Genomic DNA, 23,865 nt, shown 5'->3' with positions numbered 1-23,865 from the left:
AGTACCATAACAGTGATGACTTTTATCACGCTAACATTGGCTTCATACTTTTGCTATTATGTTAATAAGGTGACTGTTCTCAACATTTTCTGAATCACAAATATGACCGAGTGCAAAATCAGCTCTACTATGAGCTACAGGTCCCACTCATGCTCTTTTATAAGCCTGGTAGTCAGTCAAAGTCTGCACGTGTTGGATTCCCTATTACACCACCCCTGCCCCAGGGCTGTTTTGTAAAACACAGCAAGAAACCATCTTATGGGGGTACAGTGCTACATGGAATCTTGGAGTAACACTGTACCACAACAGCAGCTGCCTACCAACAGGGTGGTACAACCACATTACTGTGTGTGAAGGCCATGCAAATTCCACCTCCTCGCACATCAATTGTGGTCAATGCACATTATTATTGAGCTACCTTGCACAGTCATTCTGCCTGTCGCACATCACATGGTTTCTGTGACATGCTTCAATAAGGCTCAGGTATCATTTCTACTTCTGGTTTCAGCCCGGCAAGGTGGCTTCCATAAGGGGTGAATGCAAAGACTTTTCTTCATCTACAGCATATGAGTCATCAGGATTGCCTGATGGAGAATCATATGAAGACCCCTAGTGCAAAGTGGATGCCTGGCACATCTGCCAAGTGGTGAGTGATAGCACAGATATCCACTCTGGTGAGTAGTGGCAGCTTCACTGCAATGACATTAAGAGGCACCCCCCCCCCTTAATCTTCTCTGCAATGAGAAGAAAAGGTGAGAGAAAGACAGTCTGACAGCTACAGAATGTATGACTAAATATTTTTGTCTTAGTACAATAGATCTTACTGTACACAGCTATACGCTGTTTTTTTCCATGGTTATGCTGTGCCCATTTCTTTTTTTGCATGTGTGTGTTTTTTCAGCTCAGGAAGAAATAGAAGAAAACAGGAATGTACCTCCTAGAGAAGGTAGGTAAGACCTTCCAGGTATTAGAGTAAGTCTACTGTATTGCTGACAGACCAGCCATATCTCTGCTTCTCTTGCTTAGCATATCAGTGCCCAGTGTTGCACTGAATACAAACCTGTCTTTTAGTCAGCTCAGCTGAAGTTGCTTGACAGTTTGGCTGCATGTAAGGTGCCCTGAAACTTTGGAAGCTGGCTGGCTGTTATATCCTTGGCAGGATATAACCCACATAGCTACAGCTAATGCAGCAGTGATCAATATGAAGAACATCTAAATGTCTCCAATGTACATTTTTTTCTGATTTCAAGGGCTCATGACTTGCTTATGAGAAAAGCCATTTCCCTGGTTCATGTTCTATCCTCAACTGGTTGCAAAAACAAAATTAAATAAATTATCTACTACTGCAGAAAAAACACAGACCATCAATGTTGGTCTTTTCTGGGAAACGACACGTGTCTCTATTCAGGTTTCAGCAAGGTAGAACTATGCCAGTACCAATGAAGAAATAAAAGATGAATATAGTAAGGTTCTTGCAATGCTCTCAGAGAAAGAGAAAGTCCCACATGGAGAATCAGAACCTGAGCTCTCCTCTGATTTAGAATCAGAAATCTGAAGACAAAACCCTGAATCCATCCCTGTATCTTCCTCTTCTGATTCAGAATAATGAATTTCTTAAGGAAAAGAGGCATTTCTCTTTCATTTACCAAAAATTACTTTGCAAGAAGGATCTATATCTTGAATTAAACCCTGAGCCAGTCCCAGAAAACTACTCCTATCCAAAGAATTTGAGGAGTAGATACATGCTTGGTTACCTATTTGTTTTTGACAGAAAATTTAGGCCAATCATGTTACTAATGGCAACTGCCGCTTCCCCAGGGATGGGCACAGCATTCTGGCACAACAGGGAAAGCTTCCCTGTTTCCTCTTACAGGACAAACAAGAGTGACTCTCTCCTGACTACAGAGGGGACTCCAACAGCTGCAGAGGATGTGGATAACCCTCAGTCCACACTGGCTATAGGTACTAAACCAGAGGGATGCAGAGTAAAAGATGAATGGTCTGAAATACAACAAATGACCACATCAGTGTCACCTACTTGTGACTGAGGCAAATTACTAGCCTGCTGTGGTGGCAAAGGCTGTCTGCTTAACTTTTTCTTTTTGTGGAAGAAGGACCAACTGTGTAACTGACAATCTTTTCCATGATCAAGCTGAAAATGGTGCCTCTTTCCCAAGGAAGCCAAGCAGCACAGGCTGGTAGAACTACCATTCAAAAAAAGTTTTTTTATTTGACAGTAAAAAAGCACTTTCAACCACTACAGCAGCTGGAAATATAAACACAATTTCTCTACAGAAAATATGTTTTAATTTAGTTTAGACTACTTTTAAAAATGACAGAAAAAAACATGTGTTCTGTTTAAAAGCATGTTATAGTCTCAAGGCAGTCCCTTAAAACACAACACTCTTAGCTTTAAAATAACTTTCCTGAAAAGGAAAGTAATAAAACCTCAGTAAATATAAGAAAATGGAATGGTTTTCCCAAAGGGAACTTGTCTGCCTAGCAAAGGAAAGCAGAAGTCGACTGTCGATCCTCGAAAGCCTCAAAGGAGCATACTCTTTGGCAGCAGAAAAGCTCTGAAGGGCTTCCTGCCCAAACTTCTCATTTAGTTAGCTCAATGTGAGCTACTTGAGAGTTTGGGTGCATGGAAGGTGCCCTGAAGCTTAGAAAGCTAGCCAACTGTTATAGCCTTGGCAGGATATAACTCATACAGCTAAGCAACTGCAGCAGTGAACAATATGAAGATTATCATCTTTTTCCCCAAACTCTTTCTCACTATCTGGATGTTTAAAAGTTGTAGTAATACCTTTAAAAGATTAGACTGGAAGGAGTCTAATCAATAAAGTGTTTATCTCATCAATAAAGCTGAATTCCAGAAGACTAACAGAATGAGTCATAATTTGATAAAAGCTATGCTTATATGTATAGACAATGAGAGGATTCACAAGCTATACACTCCAGCATCTATTTTCACAGCTCTGAGTAAATAGTATATACTGTCAAAAATAACCGACACAAGTATCCAAAATTTATTAGCGAAAAAGATCTAGCCAAATGAATCAAACATATGCTACAAAGGCTAAACATAACAGACTCCTTAGAATAAGGTCTAAAGAAGGAAACAAACAGCTGCTTTAACAATTCACACCTACCATAAGGCTAAAACTTTTAGTTATGTACTTACCATAACTTTAGATGTATGGGATCCATCTCGTCTACATTCTCTACAGATGGGTTCGGAGCCGATCCTCGGCTCCGACTCGGCCGCTATACAATAGAACGCAGTCTCTTATTGGCTGAGTTACCTCATATCCCAGGATGCACCACTACTGCTTCCCCAGATCTTGTTTGTCCACACACATGCTCACAGAAACAGACTATTGTTATAACATTCTCAGGTCTTTCAAGAGAGGAAAGTTGTTCAATTTCGGATCGTCCGGTCTCTCCTGGTCTACGAGGCAGGGGGAAGGAGGGTGGGTTATTAGGAATGTAGGCGAGATGGATCCCATACATCTAAAGTTATGGTAAGTACATAACTAAAAGATGTAATGTGATCCTATCTCGCCTACATTCTCTACAGATGGGACAGCGTCCCTAGCACCTAATTCCTGGGTGGCTCACTGGAAAACACTCCTGAGAACCGTGGAACCGAAGGAAGCTCGACCCCTAGATGCCATATCCAATTTGTAGTGAGAAATAAAGGTGTGTGAAGAAGACCACGTAGCAGCCGCACAAATGTCACTAATAGAGAGTTTGGAATGAAAGGCTGCCGAAGTGGCCACAGCCCTAGTAGAATGAGCTTTCACTGGAACTATAAGCTCCTTATTTGAAATGAGATAAATATGATTGATGCAGTCCCTGATCCACTTGGCAATAGTGACTTTTGTGACGGCTTTGCCTAATCTATTATCCGAAAAGGACACAAACAGTTGATCTGATTTTCGTGCTTGGTGTGTCCTATCCAAACAGAAACGTAATTGTCTGTGTATGTCCAAGCTGTGAAAGGTATATTCAGCTCTGTTCGAATACTTAGGGAAGAAGACCGGTAGTTCCAGTGATTGTTGTAAACAAAAGTTAGAACAAACCTTTGGTATAAAAGATGGGTTTGGTCTAAGAGATACTCTATCCTTGTGAAATACCAGGTATGGTGGTTTGACACATAGGGCTTGAAGTTCTGAAACTCGCCTGGCTGATGTAATAGCAACTAGAAGAGCAGTCTTCCAAGAAAGAAATTTTAGATCACAGGTTGCTGCCGGCTCAAAGGGAGATGAGGTTAATGCACCTAACACCACGTTAAGGTCCCACGGAGGTGCAGGTTGAGATATAGGGGGTCGTAGAAGCCAAGCTCCTTTAATAAAGGCTTTGCACAACTTGTTGCTCATTAAAGGTGGTTCTACGCTCTCATGAAAATTGGAAATAGCCGCCAATTGCACTTTGATGGTAGACACTGAGCAACCTTGGTTGAATAGGGAAGCTAAAAACTTCAGTACCTCTGACACCGAGGCTGTCATAGGGTCTAATCCTCGGAGTTGGGCCCAAATAGCAAACCTCTTCCATTTATTGCTATATATCTTTTTAGTAGAAGTCTTGTGGGCCGAAGACAAAATATGCATGACTTCAGGGGCGAAAGAATGGCTCCTAACTATGGTTGGAAGAGGAGTAGCCAAGCTGCTAACTTCAATGAATGGAGGGACTGATGGAGCTGTCCTGACTGATGCGTCAAAAGGTCCGGAACTTGGTCCAGGAACCAGGGACCCTTCCAATGCATATTTGTGAAGAAAGGGGAACCAGACTTGATGAGGCCAGTATGGGGCGATTAGTATCATTTTGCTTCCCAAGCGAATTGCCTTCTGAATCACCTTGGGGAGAAGGAGAACCGGTGGAAAGGCGTATAGCAGACCAGGGGGCCAAACGTGGACTAGAGCATCCTTGGGGATCTCCCCCGGAACTGGGGTGAGAGTGAAGAAGTGCTGGCATTTCGCGTTGAGGGGACTTGCGAAGAGATCGCAACAAGGAACTCCCCATCTCGTGAAAATCTGCGCTACCACTCTGTCATTCAAGGACCACTCGTGAGGGGAGAGAATAGTTCTGCTCAGTCTGTCGGCTATCACGTTGGATTTCCCCGGAATGTGAGTTGCCACTAGGAAACGCTTGGTAGCAATCGCCCAATCCCATACCTTCATGGCTTCTCTGCAAAGGGGGTAGGACCTGGTCCCTCCTTGCTTGCTTAAGTACAAGACTACCGACATGTTGTCGGACTGAATGGCAATCGTACCCTGGGGGAGGTGATCGTGCAGTGCTTGCAACGCTAAAAGCACCACCCTCATCTCCAGGATATTGATGTGGAGAAGACTCTCGTCGGAGTGCCACGTGCCTTGGACCGACCTGTCCAGATAATGTCCCCCCCACCCTGTCTGGGAGGCGTCCGTAGTCAACGTGGCAGAGGGGAGTGGGGGAACAAAGGGTCGCCCTAGATTCAGGTTGGAGGAAAGAAGCCACCAACGAAGATCCTGTTTGCACGTCTCTGTGATCAATATGTGGTGACTGAGGGGAAGGTCTTGATAAGACCACTGGACTGAAAGGAGCCACTGGACTATCCTCACATGCAACCTTGCCAAGGGGACCAGAAGAATGGTGGCTGCCATGGAGCCCAACAGCTGCAGGACCATCCTCGCTGGAGCATGACGTCTGAGGAGCAATGCCTGAACCTGAAACTGGAGTGCTGCTATCCTTTCCGCAGGGAGATAGACTCGCATCTGCCTTGAGTCTATTTCTGCACCAATAAACAGAATATGCTGAGATGGCAGCAATACAGATTTTGACCAATTGAAGGTGATTCCTAAGGAGTTGCCTAGTGTTATAGTGGCTGCTAGATTTTCCAAGAGTAGATGCCTGGAGGTGGCAGTTAGGAGCCAGTCGTCTAGGTATGGAAACACCTGGAATCCTAGACTTCTCAGGTGAGCAGTCACCACCGCCAAACATTTGGTGAACACCCTGGGGGCTGTGGTGAGACCAAAGGGCAGTGCTCGGAACTGGAAATGACTGTCTCCTAGGCTGAAGCGTAAGTGTCTCCTCGACGCCTGATCTATCAGAATGTGATAGTAGGCGTCTTTGAGATCCATGGAGCACATCCAAACACCTTTCTCCAAAAGCGGAAGAATGGATTGCAAAGTGACCATCCGGAATTTGGACTTTTTCACAAATCGGTTTAATTTGCTGAGATCCAAAATGGGTCTCAAGTCCCCAGTCTTTTTGGTACCAAAAAGAATCTTGAGTAAGTCCCTGATCCGGCCTGGTCTGCGGGGACAGGTTGGATGACCCCTTTTTGAAGCAGCTTTGATATTTCGCTGGCTGCATGATCCCGTTGACTGGGTGGCGGGTCCAGGATTCTTTGGACTGGTGGGGGGGGTTGAGAAAAGGGAATGGTGTAACCTCCGGCGATGATTCGAAGCACCCATTGGTCCTGAGTGATATTTTCCCAGGCCTTTAGGTGTCTCGAAAAACGACCCCCGATTGGCTCCGGAGCTGCACAGTCGGGTACTCCTTCAGGGATGGTGGAAGGAGGAGGAGCCACGAAAGGACTCGCGGTCTCCAGTGTTGCGGGGGCCTCCGCCGCCTCGGGGACGGCGTCTCCCTGAAAAATTTCCCTCTCCTCTGCCTCTAGAAGGGGAATCGCTCTGCTGTGACGAGTAAGGCTTTTGAGACTTACGGAACCACATTTTCCCCCCTCTTCGAGCCTTGGGGTAAGGTCTGAAGGGAGTGGAAAACCGGGCCCCTACGGCAGTTAAAGTCTTACCCTCCTGTTCGCAGTGAGTCAATGTGTCCTTTACCTTGGGTCCAAACAATGAGGACCCATCAAAGGGGGCGTCGGCAAAGGAAGACTTAAAGGCCTCCGCAAAGTGACACAGGCGTAGCCAGGCTTGTCTCCGTAGAGCAACACCTGTTCCAGCTGCTCTGCTCGCTCCTTCGGCTGCATAACAAATGAGCCTCATGGACGAGTTGGATAATGAGGACAGGGTAGCCAACTGTGAGTTAACCGTCTGGGCCAACTGCTCAGGTAAGTTACCAGAGAGGGTATCCGAAAGCTCCTTGACCAGATCCCTCTGCAGTCTGGTGAAATGTGTCAAGTAGTTCAGAGACCTTAATGTAAAGGCCGCTGAAGAAAGGGTACGCTTGCCGTACCGATCCATGCTCCTAGACTCTTTATTAGGAGGATGGACGGACGTTGAAGCCTCTGCCACATCTTGCTGGGTGGCAGAATGCCACCACCATGGCATCTACAGCCACGCCTTTCGAGAGAAAGTCCTTATCCGGGGGAGCCGAAAGAAATTTATTGGGGCGAGCTGGCACCGGTTCAACAGAATCCGGGTGTTCCCACGCCCTTTGAGAGATCAAATCCAGAAGCTCATCGAAGGGCGGAGACACCCAGGAGGCGGAGGGCTGAGCCCCGAAGGCCTTGAGGAAAACCGACTCCTCAGCAGAAGGGGGTTTGGACTGCCAGTCGCCTCGTTGCTTAAGGATCTCCAAGATGTCCGCAAAGGAGACATCATCCGAGGACGACTTGGGGGACCCCTCCGCATCATCGAGGTCGGTATCCGAGGTGAGAGACTCATCAGGGGAGTCAACGTGTTTCCTCTTACACTGTTTCTTCCTCGGAGGTTCCTCCGAAAGCGTTTCGGAGGGACCTCCAGGAAGAAGGGAACCCCCAATGGGGGTAACCTCAGGCCCAGGGGCTCCGTTGTCGTGAGACAGGGGGATTGCAAAGGCGCCAGTCTCCATGCCAAGGGAAGGTGGTGGTGAGATGGTAGAAGTGGCCACAGAGGATTTGGCCAAGGCACTCCTCATGGCCTCGAAGGCGGGACCCCCAGAGTCCTGGGATGGTTCAACCCCCGAGGCCACAACAGCAGTCGGAACCCCCGCAGCCGACGCACCGAAAGGGAGGCTCGGAACCGAAAGGATCGGTCCTGAAGCGTCCCCCCCGGGGCCGACAGAGGAGGTCCGCGTACCGAACCCCGACCCAAAGGACGGGGTTGGAGTTAGGGTCGGAACCGACCCGATAACCTCCACCGGCTTCACCAACACCGACTCCAACAGTGCCGAGGCTGTTGGAGGAGGAATCGAGATAACAGGATGGGAGATCGGCTCCGGAGCCGACTGGGCTGGAGCCGAGATCAACTTTGCAAACACTGGAGACTGAAAAAGCCTTTGAAGCACCCTGTCTAAATCCGAATCGGACATCCTCGACGACCGAGAAGAGACCGACCGGGTCCGAGTCGACTTCTCCGCCGGCTCCGAAAGACTGGGGGACCGGCTCCGTATAGGTTCGAGAAGTATCGGCGCCGAGGGAGATTCCACTACCACTGCAATTTCCCTCGGAGCCGATGTGGACTTCGGCACCGAAGGGGAGAGTCTGAGCGGGCAACCCCTATCGGCTCCGAAGGCAGTGGAGCCGATGGAGATGACTCGCCTCTCGACGCCCGAGCTCTCAACTCCGAAGCCAGAGGAGTCGAAGCTGGAGACATCGAGGCAGACCGTTCCGACCTCGGCTCCGAAGTCCGTGGAGCCGACGGAGAAGCCTGCCGTGACTTTTTTGCTGCCGGATCCGACGGGCTGGTCGGAGCCGAAGACTTTTTCTTCCTCGAAGGTGAAGAAGAAGAAGATAGGGCTTCCTCAAAGGAAGGGGTAATAAGCCCTTTCAAAATCAACTTATTTTTCCTCTCTTGGAGGACGTGAGAGGAAAAGGCGTGGCAAACGCTACAGGATTCTTGGAGATGCTTCGGGCCCAAACAGTAAACACATAAAGAATGGTCGTCCGTAATGGGACATTTTATAGCTACATTTAGAAAATTTTTAAAATCCTGATGGTCTATGTTCCTTCGACGTGGCTATATTAACAATACACACACTGCCAAAACAAAATTCACACAAGACAGCCTAGACTCTAACTAAAATGCCTAGGATAGGGCTAGGCCCCTCTAACTTAAACGGGACCGTTTAATTACCACAAAACAAACACAATTTTACCACAAGAATATATCAATACACAATCACACAACAATAAGTAGCTGTTAAAACAGCTTTTGGGTAAGTTTTGACAAAAAATTAGACAGAAACATTTCTGACTAAGAGATACTTAGCTCAGCCAAGTCCGAGACCACGTCTATGCTTTGAGAAGCGGCAAACGAGATCTGGGGAAGCAGTAGTGGTGCATCCTGGGATATGAGGTAACTCAGCCAATAAGAGACTGCGTTCTATTGTATAGCGGCCGAGTCGGAGCAGAGGATCGGCTCTGAACCCATCTGTAGAGAATGTAGGCGAGATAGGATCACATTACATCAGTTGTTACAACAGCTAAAGAAACTAATGGCACGCTAAAGCTACCCTAACTTCTACACATTTCTGATTGAGAAGGGAGAATGCTGTACTAGTCTGGCAAGAAAGTATACAGTTCAAGTACCTTAGCTATTAAGGGCAACAATTATCTAGCACATATGTTATCGTATCAACATTTAGTCCTGGCACAGATTCAGCCAAGTCCAAACATAGTACGTTCATTCTGAAGGGAATGATACATATTTCATTTAACAAAATGTTGAAATTATAGGCCTCCATGCTCTAAAGTATTCTAACTCAGATGATTCAATGTCTTGAGAAGCAATGACAGCAGTCGTCATCAGAAGACAAACTGAGGTAAGCTCAGATAATCTACAAAGGTCATGAAAGCCCATGTTTTAAATAACGTTGTCATAGGCATACTATAATCTCATTAAGGCATTAAATAAAAAGTGATTTTTTTTCAAAATCTTAATGGCTCATATGCTTTATGATAACATGCTGTTCAATATATTGTAAATTTTGTATACACAATGCCTATGGTTTTGTTTGTTGTATTGAGAGGCCTTCATCATTGGTTATGGCTTTTGTGATTGGATCCTGCCCCCCCCCTTTTTTTTTTTTACTTTTTAACAACATGCAGAGTAGAATATTTTTAATGCAGCCTAATGCTAGTTATCAAATGCTGTATTTCTTTTGTTGTTGTTGCTTTTTTGTAATTTGATTCTTGTTTTTATGCTTTAAAAATTAAATATAATTAGCAAAACCTTGACTGTAATTCCCCACTTGAAAATTGAACTAGAGTGGGTTATTCTGGGGCCCTGGTAAGAATATTTACAATACTATACTGGAACATATTCTTCTACCAAAAACAAGATAAGCTGAAGTTTCATCAGGTGCAGTAATATTCCAAAGGATAACTCCTTGTAGGGACACCGTTGTCACTAACTCAGGTTAATTTGACGAGTATCTAGAATGCTTGGGCTTGCAAGAATCACTTGGGAAAACTGACAATGAAGAATTATACTTTCAGGTTTTAGTTGGTTCCTTGCAGTGGTCTTCTAGTAGGTAGCATCTAAGAATGAAGGTCAATATTAAGCTAGCTTTCATCAGTTCATTGTTAACACAAGTTATATAAGCAGAGTGGAAAGAGTCAGCATTGGGTGATGATAATGCAAAGTGCACTGCTTTACTGATGAATGACCACTGTTATAGAAGAGGCAGTGGGATGAAAGGTGACATATAAGAAGACTCATGATCGATTTGCTGACCTTAATTAACCCCATTATGGAAAACTGCAGTGTGGTGTAATCTATGAGCTGTGCATAAAATTAAGTGGCAAGGTATGCAATAAGATCCACTGAATCTTGAGTCTCTGATAGCTTCCGAGCTAGTTAAAGACCAAATGTTTGCAGGCTGTGGGAAAAGACTCTGAATAAGGAGCCATAAATGCAGAGATGACACTTAACTTACAACTATACTGGCTGCCAAAAGGTTCTGAAGAAACTTTACAATGTAATACAGTGACCAAGAGTCAGGAAAATAAATATATGCCTTGACTGTAAGCTATGGCTTAGTGTTGACCATTGTAAAACACTAAGCATACAGAAGTGGACAGAGAAATGGCAGAAGTAAATGTAGCTTGCTCACTACTCTGATATCATAGAGATGATGGCAGTTAGTGACGGTAAACTCAAAACATAATCTAACACATATCTGGCCTTCTACAGTTATCTAAGTTGACAAACAACAACAGCTACAAAAAAGATAAACTTGTAAATCTTTTATGCAGGAGAAATCCCAGAAGTGAGAAATGACAATAATAGAGACATCATCTGCTTAGATGTTCAGAATTACGAAGTACGAGTGTCAAATGAACTTCTTCAGTGCTCCACTTTTTTCTAGCCCTTATGTTTTTAATGGAAAGAAATGAAAGCTCTGGAAAAGTAACATAATGAATCAGGGAACACATTGTCTTTCTCCATTTTCTTTATCATTTTAAAAGATAGTGGCAAATAGGGGAACATGGATGGATTCATCAACGTTTCTCCATTCACAGACAGAAAACTGAAAGGACAACTCACAAAGATTTTTTTACATGAGGAGATGCATCCCCTACACTGTCCTAATTAATACAATTACTTCCAAACCAAATCTTGATGTAACATTACCTACTGAAAAAGCTGTTCACTCATTTCCAGGTCCAAAGTCAATGGATTTCAATTAAACCAACCTCAACTAATCAAATGTATACCAGTGAAGAGGCTTAAACAACTGACGCTTAGCTGCTTAATAAAATGTCCAGCTACTATGGCAGGTAAATATTATACTGTGGATTTAAACACACAAGGCACTTGTATCTTAGTGTTTTCTTTTCTCTCATACTCAAATTTGTTGGTCAACTGTTATAACAATTCTTGCACCAGTATAACAATAAGACAGAATAACAGACTGTTCATTTCTACTGATTTATGTGTGCGCTACTTCATGTCATGATGGGGTAGTCTTCAGCTAATGCTGGCTCAAAGAAGTTTGGTGAGTTAGCCCTAATGCTGCTCAATGCAATTTTAACTGTTGCCATTTCCAGGAGTACTCCTGCCCATTTACTTCAGGCAGCAATGCAGGTATAGCTACATCAGCAGAATACTTTAGTCACAAAAATAATTCAAACTAAGATTAGCATTGGACTAAATGTGCCAATTACTGTAGCTTGTATCTTCATCACACCAGTAACCTATGCTGAATACTTTTTTAGATTTTATTGGGATTTCTTTCTGCACCAAGTTTTCAAAGAGAAGCTCATTCCTACTCGCATGGGAAAATCTCCTCCAAAACACCAACAGGTCTTTTGGGTCACAAAATGCAATTACATGCCTAAAAAACAATATTGTGACACAAAGATGCCAAAATGAACACAGACTGAGAAACATTTTCTTCGATTACTTACTTGAGGGATGTAGTTTCTTCTCTCTTGACAAACAGCATGGAACCAAGCCAAACAAAAAAGAGAGTGAGATCGTGGCAATAAGCCATTCTTATTAATTTGCTCTGGGGACCAGGATTCATAAGTCCTCATCAAATTCTTCTTAAGACCAGGGGGAGCCTAGAAAATAGAGATTTGATAACCAGCAATACATTCTTTATTAGTATAAACAGCTCATAACAATTTACAATCAAATATTTTTCTTTGATTTTTTTTTTTAAGTTTACTACTACCAGATACCAGGTGACAGGGTAACCGCCACAGGTCCCTATCAGTTAATTGAAAAATCAGTTCATCGAACATCTTCAGTGCAATTACATCTAACAGGCCGATCGTCGAACTGTTCATAATGAGATCGCAGTACTGTGAGGCTCGAGAAGTTTGCCCTTTCCCCACTGTAGTGTGATCTCAGAGTTGGTATATATGATTACTGGGGGGGGGGATTTGATGAACAACATTTTCAATGAAATGCCACTCACGAAGTGACGAGCTGATCAAGTGATATAGACTCAACCTCAACACATCTACGAGATACAGCAAAGAAAATGTCCTCTGCTTTTACATGCACAAAAGACCTATTGAGAGTATGTTTGTGCTTTTTATACATCATGGATGGGGTGCATGGCAGGATACACCCAATTACTAAGAAGTTGTATTGGAAGACTTCAATGCTAACCTGGTGAGTAAGTAATCAAATAAGAGGAAGGGAGTACACTACAACTGTGAAACTTAACGCTTTTGTTCTCTTTATTGCATAAATCAAAAGAACTTCATCAGAAATAAAACATAACTTCCCAAGTTAAATTTAAAAAGACTGCTCACAGGTCACATGATTTTAAACAAATGAAAAAGCATGATTAACTAATAAATATTAACATTAAAAATGAATAACTAATCTGTTCACAAAAACATTAATAATCTTTATGAATCCTTTCTCAGTACACATCTGTTATTAAAAATTCAATGTAAACAAAAAAAATAATACAAATTCTCATTAAATGCAAAGGAGATCTACAGCCTCAGTGCTGAAAGAAAGCATTTTAAATGTGTATGTTCAGTTAGTCCTGGTTTGGTGTCAGATTGCAAATGTAGTTGCCACTCTGCTTCACAACATTCCAACAAAACATTATAACTACCAACCAAATTGTTTAAATCTATTTTGTTAAGTACAAAAAAACTAAACTTTCTAAAATCTTTACAAATAATGGAATGCTTAGCCAAAGTGTTATTCAGGTCTCTTTTATGGATGGCCAATGTGTGCTCATATACTCTTGTTTAAATTTCGTAAAGTTTTCCCAATATAATACCCAGGACAAGAATTGCAACGAGCAATGTATACAACCCCTTTAGACTCACAGCTGAATCTTTCTTTAGCTACCATGGTTTTAGAATGGCATCAATATAAATACTGGAGCAATTTGCTATAAAGCGACAATACTTACAACTAATACATTTAAACATACCCACACCATACTCATTTGGTTTGTCAAAAGTTTTAGGTCTTTGAACTAAAGACATTAATAATAATTAATAATAATTAACATTAATAGACGTTTTGAAAGTAAAGGCTGGACTGTCACCCAACATTTCAGCCATTTCTCTATTGCCCATAATAATTTTCCAGTTGTAATAATTGTGTGCTTAATAATGCCCATATCAGTAGTGTTGGGTAAAGGAAAGGAACTTTTGAACTCAGCACAAATGTTGTTGGTATCTCTGTCGATCTTACTGTTTAAACTCTGTGGGCTAAGACTAATGGTTCTTAAAATGGGCAATGCTTTACTGTGTCTAAGTACAAACACCTCTTACATAATCTCAGACAATAATTTCAAAGGGTACCCTCTATCCAAAAATAGCTGTTTCAAGTAGTCTACATCAGACACAAAAACAATATCCTTGCTGGTTAGTCTACTGATGAATAATAACCTGGTGAATAATGGATATACTTAAGTAGGGTGTGAAAAGGATAATAGGTTTCCTAATCTATACCGAGCGCTGAATTGTTCCTGAACTTTCAAGTTAGCTGTGGCTTGCCAATAACAAAACACTGTTCTACTATAACAATGTCCATAAATGTACTGGGTACCAAAAAACTTCAGTCTAATGCTTAGTGACCAACTCTGGAGTCACATAATCAGACCTAATGATATATGTTCTGGACAATGAGCAATCAGAAGAACTGCTGAGTAGTCAAGTGGTCACTAGTCAGTGATGACATGTGTCAGGTGGCCAGGAAGGAGGACAGACAGATCCAAGAAATCTAAAAGTGTGGTCATAACTTCTTGAAAATGCCTTTGTGCAAAATGAGTTCAACCTAACCCTCTGGAACAGCAACCACTGGATACCTGGAAAAGCAAGGGTTCTGAAGTCTAAAACGATCTTATTCAAAACCTTAAAAGCTGAGGAAAACGAGGAACAGAGCTGCAGCTGAAAAATGGTTAGTACTTGTCAAAGGAGCCACCCTAGGATGCAATGGTGGTGAGGACACCATCAAGTTGAAGAAACAGGCGTTCTATGAAATTACTGCCAAGGGCACTTCCCATTTTGGCCTACAAGTGCGATGAGGCCAGGAAGGCAGAAGCCATGGTACTTATTGAAACAAAGACCCAGGAATTGCTTGGCAAGGCCACACAGAATGTCTTCTGGATGGTCTCAAAGAGGTTCTGGCAAGCAGACTTCCAAGATGGCTGTATATTGATCAACAGTTTAATTTCAGCTCTTCCAGTGTGAAAAAAAGAAACTGAGAAATAACAGCCAGTGATATTGAAAGTTTGAGTGATATTCAGTTACTGGCTAGTAAGTACATTGACTGGATGCTAGCAAAGAAGAAATGCAGAGAACCTGAAAGAAAATCAACCAGAAAAGGTGAAGAGAAACTTTGTGAAGAATTCTAGAGCTATTCAGCAAGAAGCAGTTCAATCTTCAGCTATGGTACAAGAGATGGCTTCCAGTAATTTGCAGGAAAAAAGAAATCAAATGTACTCAAAAGTTATTAAAATAAGGAAACAATGAAGGAGTACATCAACTCAAATAACAGAAGGCTGGAAAAAAATAGAAGAAGCTTTAACTAGCTATTCAAATGAACTGATAAAACTGCAAAAATCAGAGTCTGAAATGAAGAAAAGGTTGGCTGAGTATGAAACTTGTCAAGAGCTGTTTCAAAACATGGTAGAGCTGGAAGACTAAACACACAGAGAAAGTCTGAGATTTTCTGCTGTGCCAGAGAACCTGGAAGAAATAGACTGCATTATGAAAGCACAAATAAGAACATGGACTGGTATTCCACAGCAAGATTTGCTAACTAAAAGGGCACATAAAGTGTATACTCCAACCTTGGCCATGAGAAAGCAGCCAAGACCTGTATAAGCAAAGATGTAATCCTATCCTGATAAAACTGCAAAAGAAAAAAAAGTATTAAAAATTGGAGGCAGCGGAAGTTTTGTGGAAAATGATTATTTACCATATACCAGTCAGAAGAGAATCAAATTTATTCCATCAATCAGGGAATCTCAACAGGCAGGTGTGAAATTCAAGCTGCTCTTTCCAGCTGTCTTCTTAATATTTTTTCCTGGAGGATCAGAGACATTTTTGGGTGCAGAACAAGGTAAGGTGAAATAAAAAAAAAGTTTATTCAAAAAAAAAAAGTCAGCCAGCGAACAGAGGGGGGACTCTGTTTCTTATTCTTCTCATCGACAGACTGACAGTGCAACTTTGTCCAATGTTCCAAAGGGAAATGCTTGAGAGAGACAGAAAAAAGTACAAGAGTTGACTACAAGAATCAAGAATACACTGGAGTTGAATCAGAGTCTGATGTTGGAAGATGGCGACCGACAAGAAGATGATCAGCAACACTGAAATTAGTGAATAAATTAGGACACTATGCAACATCAATCACATCTATGAAATACGGCTTTGCTAGAAAAGATTGGGCTTTTGCTGACCTTGTTATACTTGGGGGTGAACTGTAAAGCAATAACTCTGCTTTATATCATTAATATTTAAAAGGATACTAAAAGGGAAAAAGTAAATAAGTAAAAAAAAAAAAACTTTTGTTCTTATTAGCATTTGTATACAACATTTCATAGTATAAACTTCATGTTATGTACAGTAAAGCACATTTGGGGATTGTTTAGTCACAGGTATTGTAAATGTGGGGAGAGTCTTTTCAGTGACTTTTGTATGTGTTAAAGATATTAAAGTAAATAAGTACTTTTTAGTTGCAAGACATATAGACTTTACAGTATAACAAGACAAGAAAGGCCAAGCAAAAGCAGGTTTAAAGTTAATACACAGTGATCTTGGGCTGCTGGGATGGAGACAGGGTGTAAAAGTGCAATGTTTATACATATATGTAGAATTAAGATATTTTTTCTCACTTGGGCATTCATTCCTTATGGCTAACCATGTGGTTATTCCTGTTCTAGTAATGCCCAGAAAACTATTTATACCCTGCTAGGGTAATGCAGATTCTCATTTCTGCCCAGAGGTAAAACACTAGAAAAATACACAAATACAAATGCACAAGTTTCTCTGTACTGGACACTCCTAAGGGTTTGGATGCATTCCCAGTTCCATTAATGACAATTTTAGACTATCTTTTGCATGTCTTTGATAATGGGGTAAGCTGTGCTTCCATTAAAGTACACCTACCTACTGTATCTGACTTTCATCAGAGTTCTAACTTATTGTCGCTGACATTATTGAAAGTGCCTTTCTTACCGGTTCATAGGTGTTTACTAGACTAACAACCACAAGGGCCTTTTTAAGCCTAGCCATGCATCCCAAATCTCTGACAGGAGCTTGGGAGATGAAACATTTACATTTGGCCCCCTGTACGGGTCATTTATTTGGCCACCTGTAAAGGATTCTTTTCCCATTGGGACTTGCATTTTATTTTGGAGTAGCTGTTTCTTCCTTCTTTTTAATGTTTACTGTATTACCACTTAATACACAAGCAAACGTACATTTGTTTACATAAACGAAAACAGTATGTTAACATTTTCACAGGTACAAACATTAAACATCACATATTCTTTTATACAATTATCATCAATCCAGCATTAATTGTTCAAATTCTGCCTTCCTTTAAACCACACTCCTCCTCCAAAACATTATCTTGTATGCACTGTTCCCAAAATTTCCATTTGTTTCTACATAATTTGTTCCTATCCTTTTCTAAAGATGCATCTTCCATTTCTTTTGTCACTTTTACAACATTCAATACTTCAAGTGTAGTTGGTTTAGATTTTCATTTCTAGTAATTGCTTTTTTGGCAGCCACAAGGATTAAACTTAACAAGGCTTTACTATGTGTAGGCAGTTCAGATTCTGTGTCTCAGTTCAAAAAATAATTTCCCTAGTTTTCTCACCCAATATTTCTGAACAAGTACTGGGAATTTTTTAAATCTGCCAACTATTTACACTGCCAAAACACGTGTTCCCAGTTATGTCTCTCTTCCCCATCGCACCTTCGACATTTGCCATCTACCTGAGGTTACAATCTGCCAACTATTTACACTGCCAAAACATATGTTCCCAGTTATGTCTCTCTTCCCCATTGCACCTTCGACACTTGCCATCTACCTGAGGTTAAATTATTTGGAGTCTGCTTAGTGGTTCTTCCTCCTTTTTAACTAGCAGCTGTGGTAGAATTAAAAAAAATGTTTTCTGAAAACTCTTCTTTTTTTCTGGTGACCATCATCTGTGCAAGAAAAGTGTCTGAATTGTGTTGGTGGTGTTTGTTTTCATTTGTATAAATGTATGCTTGCTTATGTCATAAGTGACAGTTTAACAAATCTGTTTGTTGTTTAAATAAGGGTCAGGAATTGAATAATTTATGTAATGTTGCTTAGGTTATATGATATATAGCAACATATGTGAAGTATAATGCTTGTAAATGTTATTTTAATAAAGTTTGATTACTTTTGTATAAATGCAAATTTACCTAAGTCACAAGTGATAATTCAATAAAGGTGTGTTAAATAAAAACATTAGGGACCATTAATTACTGCACAGAAACAGTAAAAATTGATATGATAAGTGAGGGTGCATCACGAGTCATAGAGTATATATGCATGCACACTGCTTTGTCTGGCTGAGTGAACTGAGTGAGATGCTTAATCTTGATTAATTTAAAATACATCACAGAGTCCAGACCTAAATCCAATAGAAAATGTGTGGGGTGACCTGAAGAGGACTGTGCACAAGAGATGCCTTCGCAAGCTGACAGATTTGGAGCACTTCTGCAAGGAAGAGTGGGCAGATATTGCCAAGTCAAGATGTGCCATGCTGACAGACTCCTACCCAAGAAGACTGAATGCTGTAATTAAATCAAAAGGTACTTCAACAAAGTATTCGTTTGAGGGTGTGCACACTTATGCAACCAGCTTATTGTATGTTTTTTATTTGTTATAATTTTCCCCTAAAAGATTTTGTTTTTCAATTAAATTGTACAGGTTACAGGTCACATTAAAAGTTGGAAAAGTTTTGAAATGAGTTATTGTGGTCTCATTTTTTTTTTACATCACAAAAACCTGGCATTTAACAGGGGTGTGTACACTTTTTATATCCACTGTATATTTTTTACACTGGCTTATCCTTTGTATGTGGTTTTGTGTCACCTTTGACCTTTATCTCCAATAAAGTAGAGATTATTTTAGTATGTTGGCCTAATCTAATTAAAAATTTCCATTTCTCCAAACAAAATTTACTAATCTAGATCAGAAGTACTGTAGTTTTGGTGACTGATCATTGGTGAATCTTCATCTTCCTGCATTATGGGAAAAATGGATACTGCACAGAAAATGAAAACACAAACATTTGTGAGAATCACGATCACAAAAGTACCTGCCAATGTATTTCCTGTCTCTCTAGAAAGTATTCACAATCACCTCCCCTTTTGAAGTGCGGTATTTTCTCCAATATTAAAAAGGTTTTGAAATTTTCATACGACTTACAATGCTTGTATAATGCATTATTCATGTCCTTTCTAACTGCATAATCATGCTGATAAATTCGGATTACTATCAAAAGATTGCATTTCACTTACACGACAGGCGATTGCTCGATATTTTGATATTCAACAGTCATAACGCCACCATTGCAAAGGTTGACTGTCCAAAATTGCGTACATACATATATATTCAATGTTGACGTGTTGAGCATATCATCTAATATTCATGAGGTCGATGTTATGTGTCAGCAATATCAACGGTCATGCTAATCAACTTTGGGATTTTGATAGTAATCCGATAAATTCTAAGTTTTAATGCATTTACAGTCTCTCCTATGTAGAAACCTGGGCAGGCACGACACTGAGCTAAATAAACTACTCCTGGAGTGCTGCAAATGAATTTGCCATTCAGGTAAATGAATCTTGGGTAGTTACCAATAGTATAACTTTCAAGTATAAACGTACACTGGCTGCAGGCGTCACATTTAGATATACCTTTTGCAGCCAAGTTGTTTCTCCCTTTCCTGTTACATGTACTCTCAAATTTGTTCTTTAAATTACTTCATTTTTTGTACACTACAGTGGGATTCTGACCCAATTTTTCATCCAACCCCTGTGTTTTGATGTATCTAACCCAGTTGTGTATTACTATGTTCTTGGCATCTTTATTCGCTCTGTTGAAACTACATACACATGCTCTAGTGTATGCCCTGTGTCCCCACTTGAAACAAGAATCACATCACTGTCATTGTTCCCAAACCACATTTCAGTATGGATTTATAATGACCTTCCCTTTCAGTTATTGTCTCTTGCATTATACTTTCAACAAATTCCAAAGGATAATTCCTAACCCTAAACATCATACTTAATGTTTTCACTCCCTTAGCAAACATGTTGTCCTTAGACACCAAGTGAGACAGTCTATTAAACTGAGTTTTTACTACATTCTTCTTCTGCCATATAGGATGATGGCTGTTAAAATGTAACAGACTGTTCGAATGAATCTGTTTTCTAAAAATTGTCAATACAAATCATACATGTTTGGTATGTTTGGATATCGTTACACCCAGAAAATCTATTGATTAGTTATTGTACTGGCCATTGAATGTTAAAAAAAATAGTACCTTGGTTTAAATACTGTAAAAATTCATCAATAATCAAAAAACTGCCAGTCCATACAATAAATGCATCATCCAAAAAACAAAAATAAGAACTAATTTAACCACTATATAGGAAAGAAAATACAAAATTGTTCTCACCACCACAACACAATGTTAGCAAACACCAGGACCAGGGCTGCTGAAACTCCCATAGTAACCCCCTTTATTTGTTTAAAATACTTTGCTTTGAAGTAAATAAAATTATTACTAAGAACCAACTTACCCCCCCAGGCATTAACAACAGAATTTCCATTACAAAAACATATTCGTCGACAGAAGGTCCACGATTTAGATTTTAACTACTTAATGAATGTACTGACCATTTTGAAACATTATAATATTATCATTTTTAGAAATTTATGTAATCTATGGAAGCATTTTAATAATTTTAGAGGGAATATTGTTATGTACAATATCTACTGCCAATCATTAGCGGACTGGAGTTCCGCTCTGGTGACCTGTAACCGGGAAAAGCCGAAAAGACAAACAACAACAATATTTACATTATTTAGTTAATACAAGTAATGTAGCCATTCAACCACAAGATAGCAGTGTTGTCTTTAAGATTTAAAAGTTGGTGCTAGGAAAACAGATTTTTTTTTTTTTTTTTTTTTCTTTTAATCTGAAGAAGTCTGCAGTAAACAAGTGGACAAAACCACTTATTTTTTCAATAAAAATCATACCTGGAGGTAGAAGGTGTCTAAGCTTTTTTGTTTTTGATGTTCTTACAGTTCTACAGTTTGGGTTTTGGTTTAATATGTGAGAATCAGTAATACAACCAAATAACATGATACTGTTTTACTGTATCGTAGTAGCAACTACAAAAACAGAGCTTTGGTTTATTTCTACTTTCTTGAGATTTCACCAAAGAAGTTGCCTGTTTTGATTATATGTTTCTTTTATAAGTTTCAAGAAAAAATAATCTATTCAGCTGTTTGAATTTCATATGGTGGTGATTGCCTGCTTGTTAGTCATTGATAGAAAACAATTGCTAGGACTTGTCCAGTTAGGGAAAGAATACTGCTCTCAGATTTCTTTCTGTTTGCTTTTTTTCTTGAAGCCTTCCACAAGGGAAAACCTAGCATCACATGCTTGTCATGATTTCCATTTGAGTCCTTTCACAGTTGAGACATGTGGAAGGTATCCTACTAAAGCTTTGGATTTTTGGCTGGTTGCTATATCCTTGGCAGGATGATGCAACAGTGACCTAATGATGAACATCTTTTCATAAACTTGTCCCAGCCACTTGCATCTATTTGCCCAATCACATTACAGTCACTGATGGTCTTACGTTTTTCAAAATACAAAAAAAACTGAAATCTCACTTAGCACATGATTGCAATTGTATTTCTTTTAAAGATACTGGTTGTATTTTATAGCAACCTATACAAAGAGTTATGTACTTACCATAACTTGGAATCTGTGCTATCCAGTGTCATTATTCATTATGCATGGATCTTGGATCTGACCTCGGATCCGAGCCGGCAACTGAAGGGCAGGTCCAGAGAGCTCAAGCTTCTCCCATTCCCATGAACACTTGCTGACCTACAACCTCAGATCAAGTTTGCTGGATAAGGGAACAGCTGTCAGAACTGCCTATAATACTAAACCAGTCCACAAAGGAAGACACCCCTCCATACCTACCAGATCTTCAGAAGGCTGAAAGGTGGGTGGGAATGCAATGAATAATGACACTGGATAGCACAGATTTCAAGTTATGGTAAGTACACAACTCTTTATCTGATGCTATCTGTGTCATTATTCATCACAGATGGGTCAGAGTCCCCAGCTACTATGAACCCTGGGAGGCCTTGTGGAAGGATATGCCAGAGCACAGTGGAACCAAAGGAAGCCCGCTTCCGAGATATCAACTCCAACTTATAATGCATAACAAAGGTGCGAGGATTAGACCAAGCAGCAGCAGCGCACATCTCATCCAATGAAAGTTTAGTCAAAAATGCAGAAGTAGCCACAGACCTAGTAGAGTGAGCTTTAACCGGTTTGGGAAGACTGATGTGCCTGCTGTCATAAATGAAGGAAATACAGCTGGGAATCCAACAGGAAATCGATACCTTAGTACATGCCAAACCTTTTCTGGCCTGAGAGAAGGCTACAAAGAGCTGATCTGACTTTCGAAATTCTTCGCTCCTCTTAAGATAAAAATGTAATTGCTTATGGATGTCTAAACAATGCAACAAATATTCCCCTTTGTTAGAACAATTAAGGAAGAACACAGGGAGCTGAATAGATTGGTTAAGGTTGGTCTCAAACGCTATCTTGGGAATGAATGAAGGATTAGTTCTGAGAGATGCCCTATCCTTTTGAAAATCCATAAAAGGAGGCTTGATGCTAAGAACCTGCAGCTTGGAAACTTTCATGGCCTAAGTAACAGCCACCAAAAAGGTCATCTTCCATGACAGAAATTTGAGATCACACGATGCAGCGGGCTCTAAGGGCTTTTATGTCAAAGACTGCAACACCAAAGTGAGATCCCACGGGGGGGGGGGGATCTTTGATAAGAGATCTAAGAAGAAATACCCCTTTGAGAAAGGCTTTACAGAGCCTGGAAGAGAAGGTGGGACTCTTGTTCAAATGAAAATTTGAGATGGCCGCCAACTGAAGTTTAATTGCGAAGAAACTAGCACCTTCCTGAAAAAGGGAAGTCAAAAACAGCAGAATGTCAGGAATAGGGGCTGAAAATGATCAAGGTTTCGTTGTCTGCCCCAAATGGGGAACCTTTTCCAATTGCTAGAATATACCTTCTTGGTAGACAGTTTCTGAGAGGCTAAGATAATATTCTTCACTGGAGAGGAAAGCCTGGACTGGGAAAGGATCACTGGAATTGGAGGAACCATACAGTTAAGCCAAGGAGACTGAATATTGGGTGGAGGAAACTCCCAAGGGTGGGAAATGAGATCCAGAATGGTATCCAATATCCAAGAAGGATACTTCAGAGGAGACCAAAGTAGGGAGAACCATGGCTGTCGAGGTCAAAAGGGTTCAATGAGGATGAGAGGAGTCTTCCGGCATCAGGCTTTCTGCAGAACTTTGGGGATGAAAGGAGATGGAGGTTAAGCATACAGGAGTCCCAACAGCTAGTCGTGAACCAGAACATCCCTGGGGGACTCCACTGCTGGGGGGATCAGGACAAAGTAATTGCTGCATTTGTGGATGAAAGAAAAGGTAAACAAGTTGCAGCAAGGAAGACCCCCAACGGCTGAATATCTGATGTGCCACTGATACATTCAGGGACCACTAATGAGAACTCAGGACAGACCTGTTGAGTTTCTCGACCAACACGCTGGAACTGTTGGGTATGTGGATTGCAAGAAGAAAGCGCCTGGAAGACAGTGCCCTTTCCCACACACTCATGGCCTCTCTGCACAGGGGATACGAATGTGTTCCCCCCTGCTTGCTGAAGTACTAGACCACTGCCAT

General features: G+C 41.0%; 1 protein-coding gene across 2 annotated transcripts in view; it reads right to left on the bottom strand.

Moving 5' to 3' along the window:
* The window catches only part of DYNC2H1 (dynein cytoplasmic 2 heavy chain 1), a 6,555,988-nt gene that overhangs the window by 950,577 nt on the left and 5,581,546 nt on the right, over nucleotides 1-23,865 (bottom strand). For both annotated transcript variants that reach the window (XM_044072582.1, XM_044072581.1), the window contains one exon: nucleotides 12,281-12,436. In XM_044072582.1, the coding sequence (XP_043928517.1) occupies nucleotides 12,281-12,436 (156 nt within the window). The remainder of the gene's footprint in view (nucleotides 1-12,280; nucleotides 12,437-23,865) is intronic.

This window comes from Protopterus annectens, chromosome 5.part0 (assembly GCF_019279795.1).
Source record: "Protopterus annectens isolate FY-2018-M chromosome 5.part0, PAN1.0, whole genome shotgun sequence".
Classification (NCBI taxonomy): Eukaryota; Metazoa; Chordata; order Ceratodontiformes; family Protopteridae; genus Protopterus; species Protopterus annectens.
This window is presented reverse-complemented; position numbering and strand designations above follow the sequence as displayed.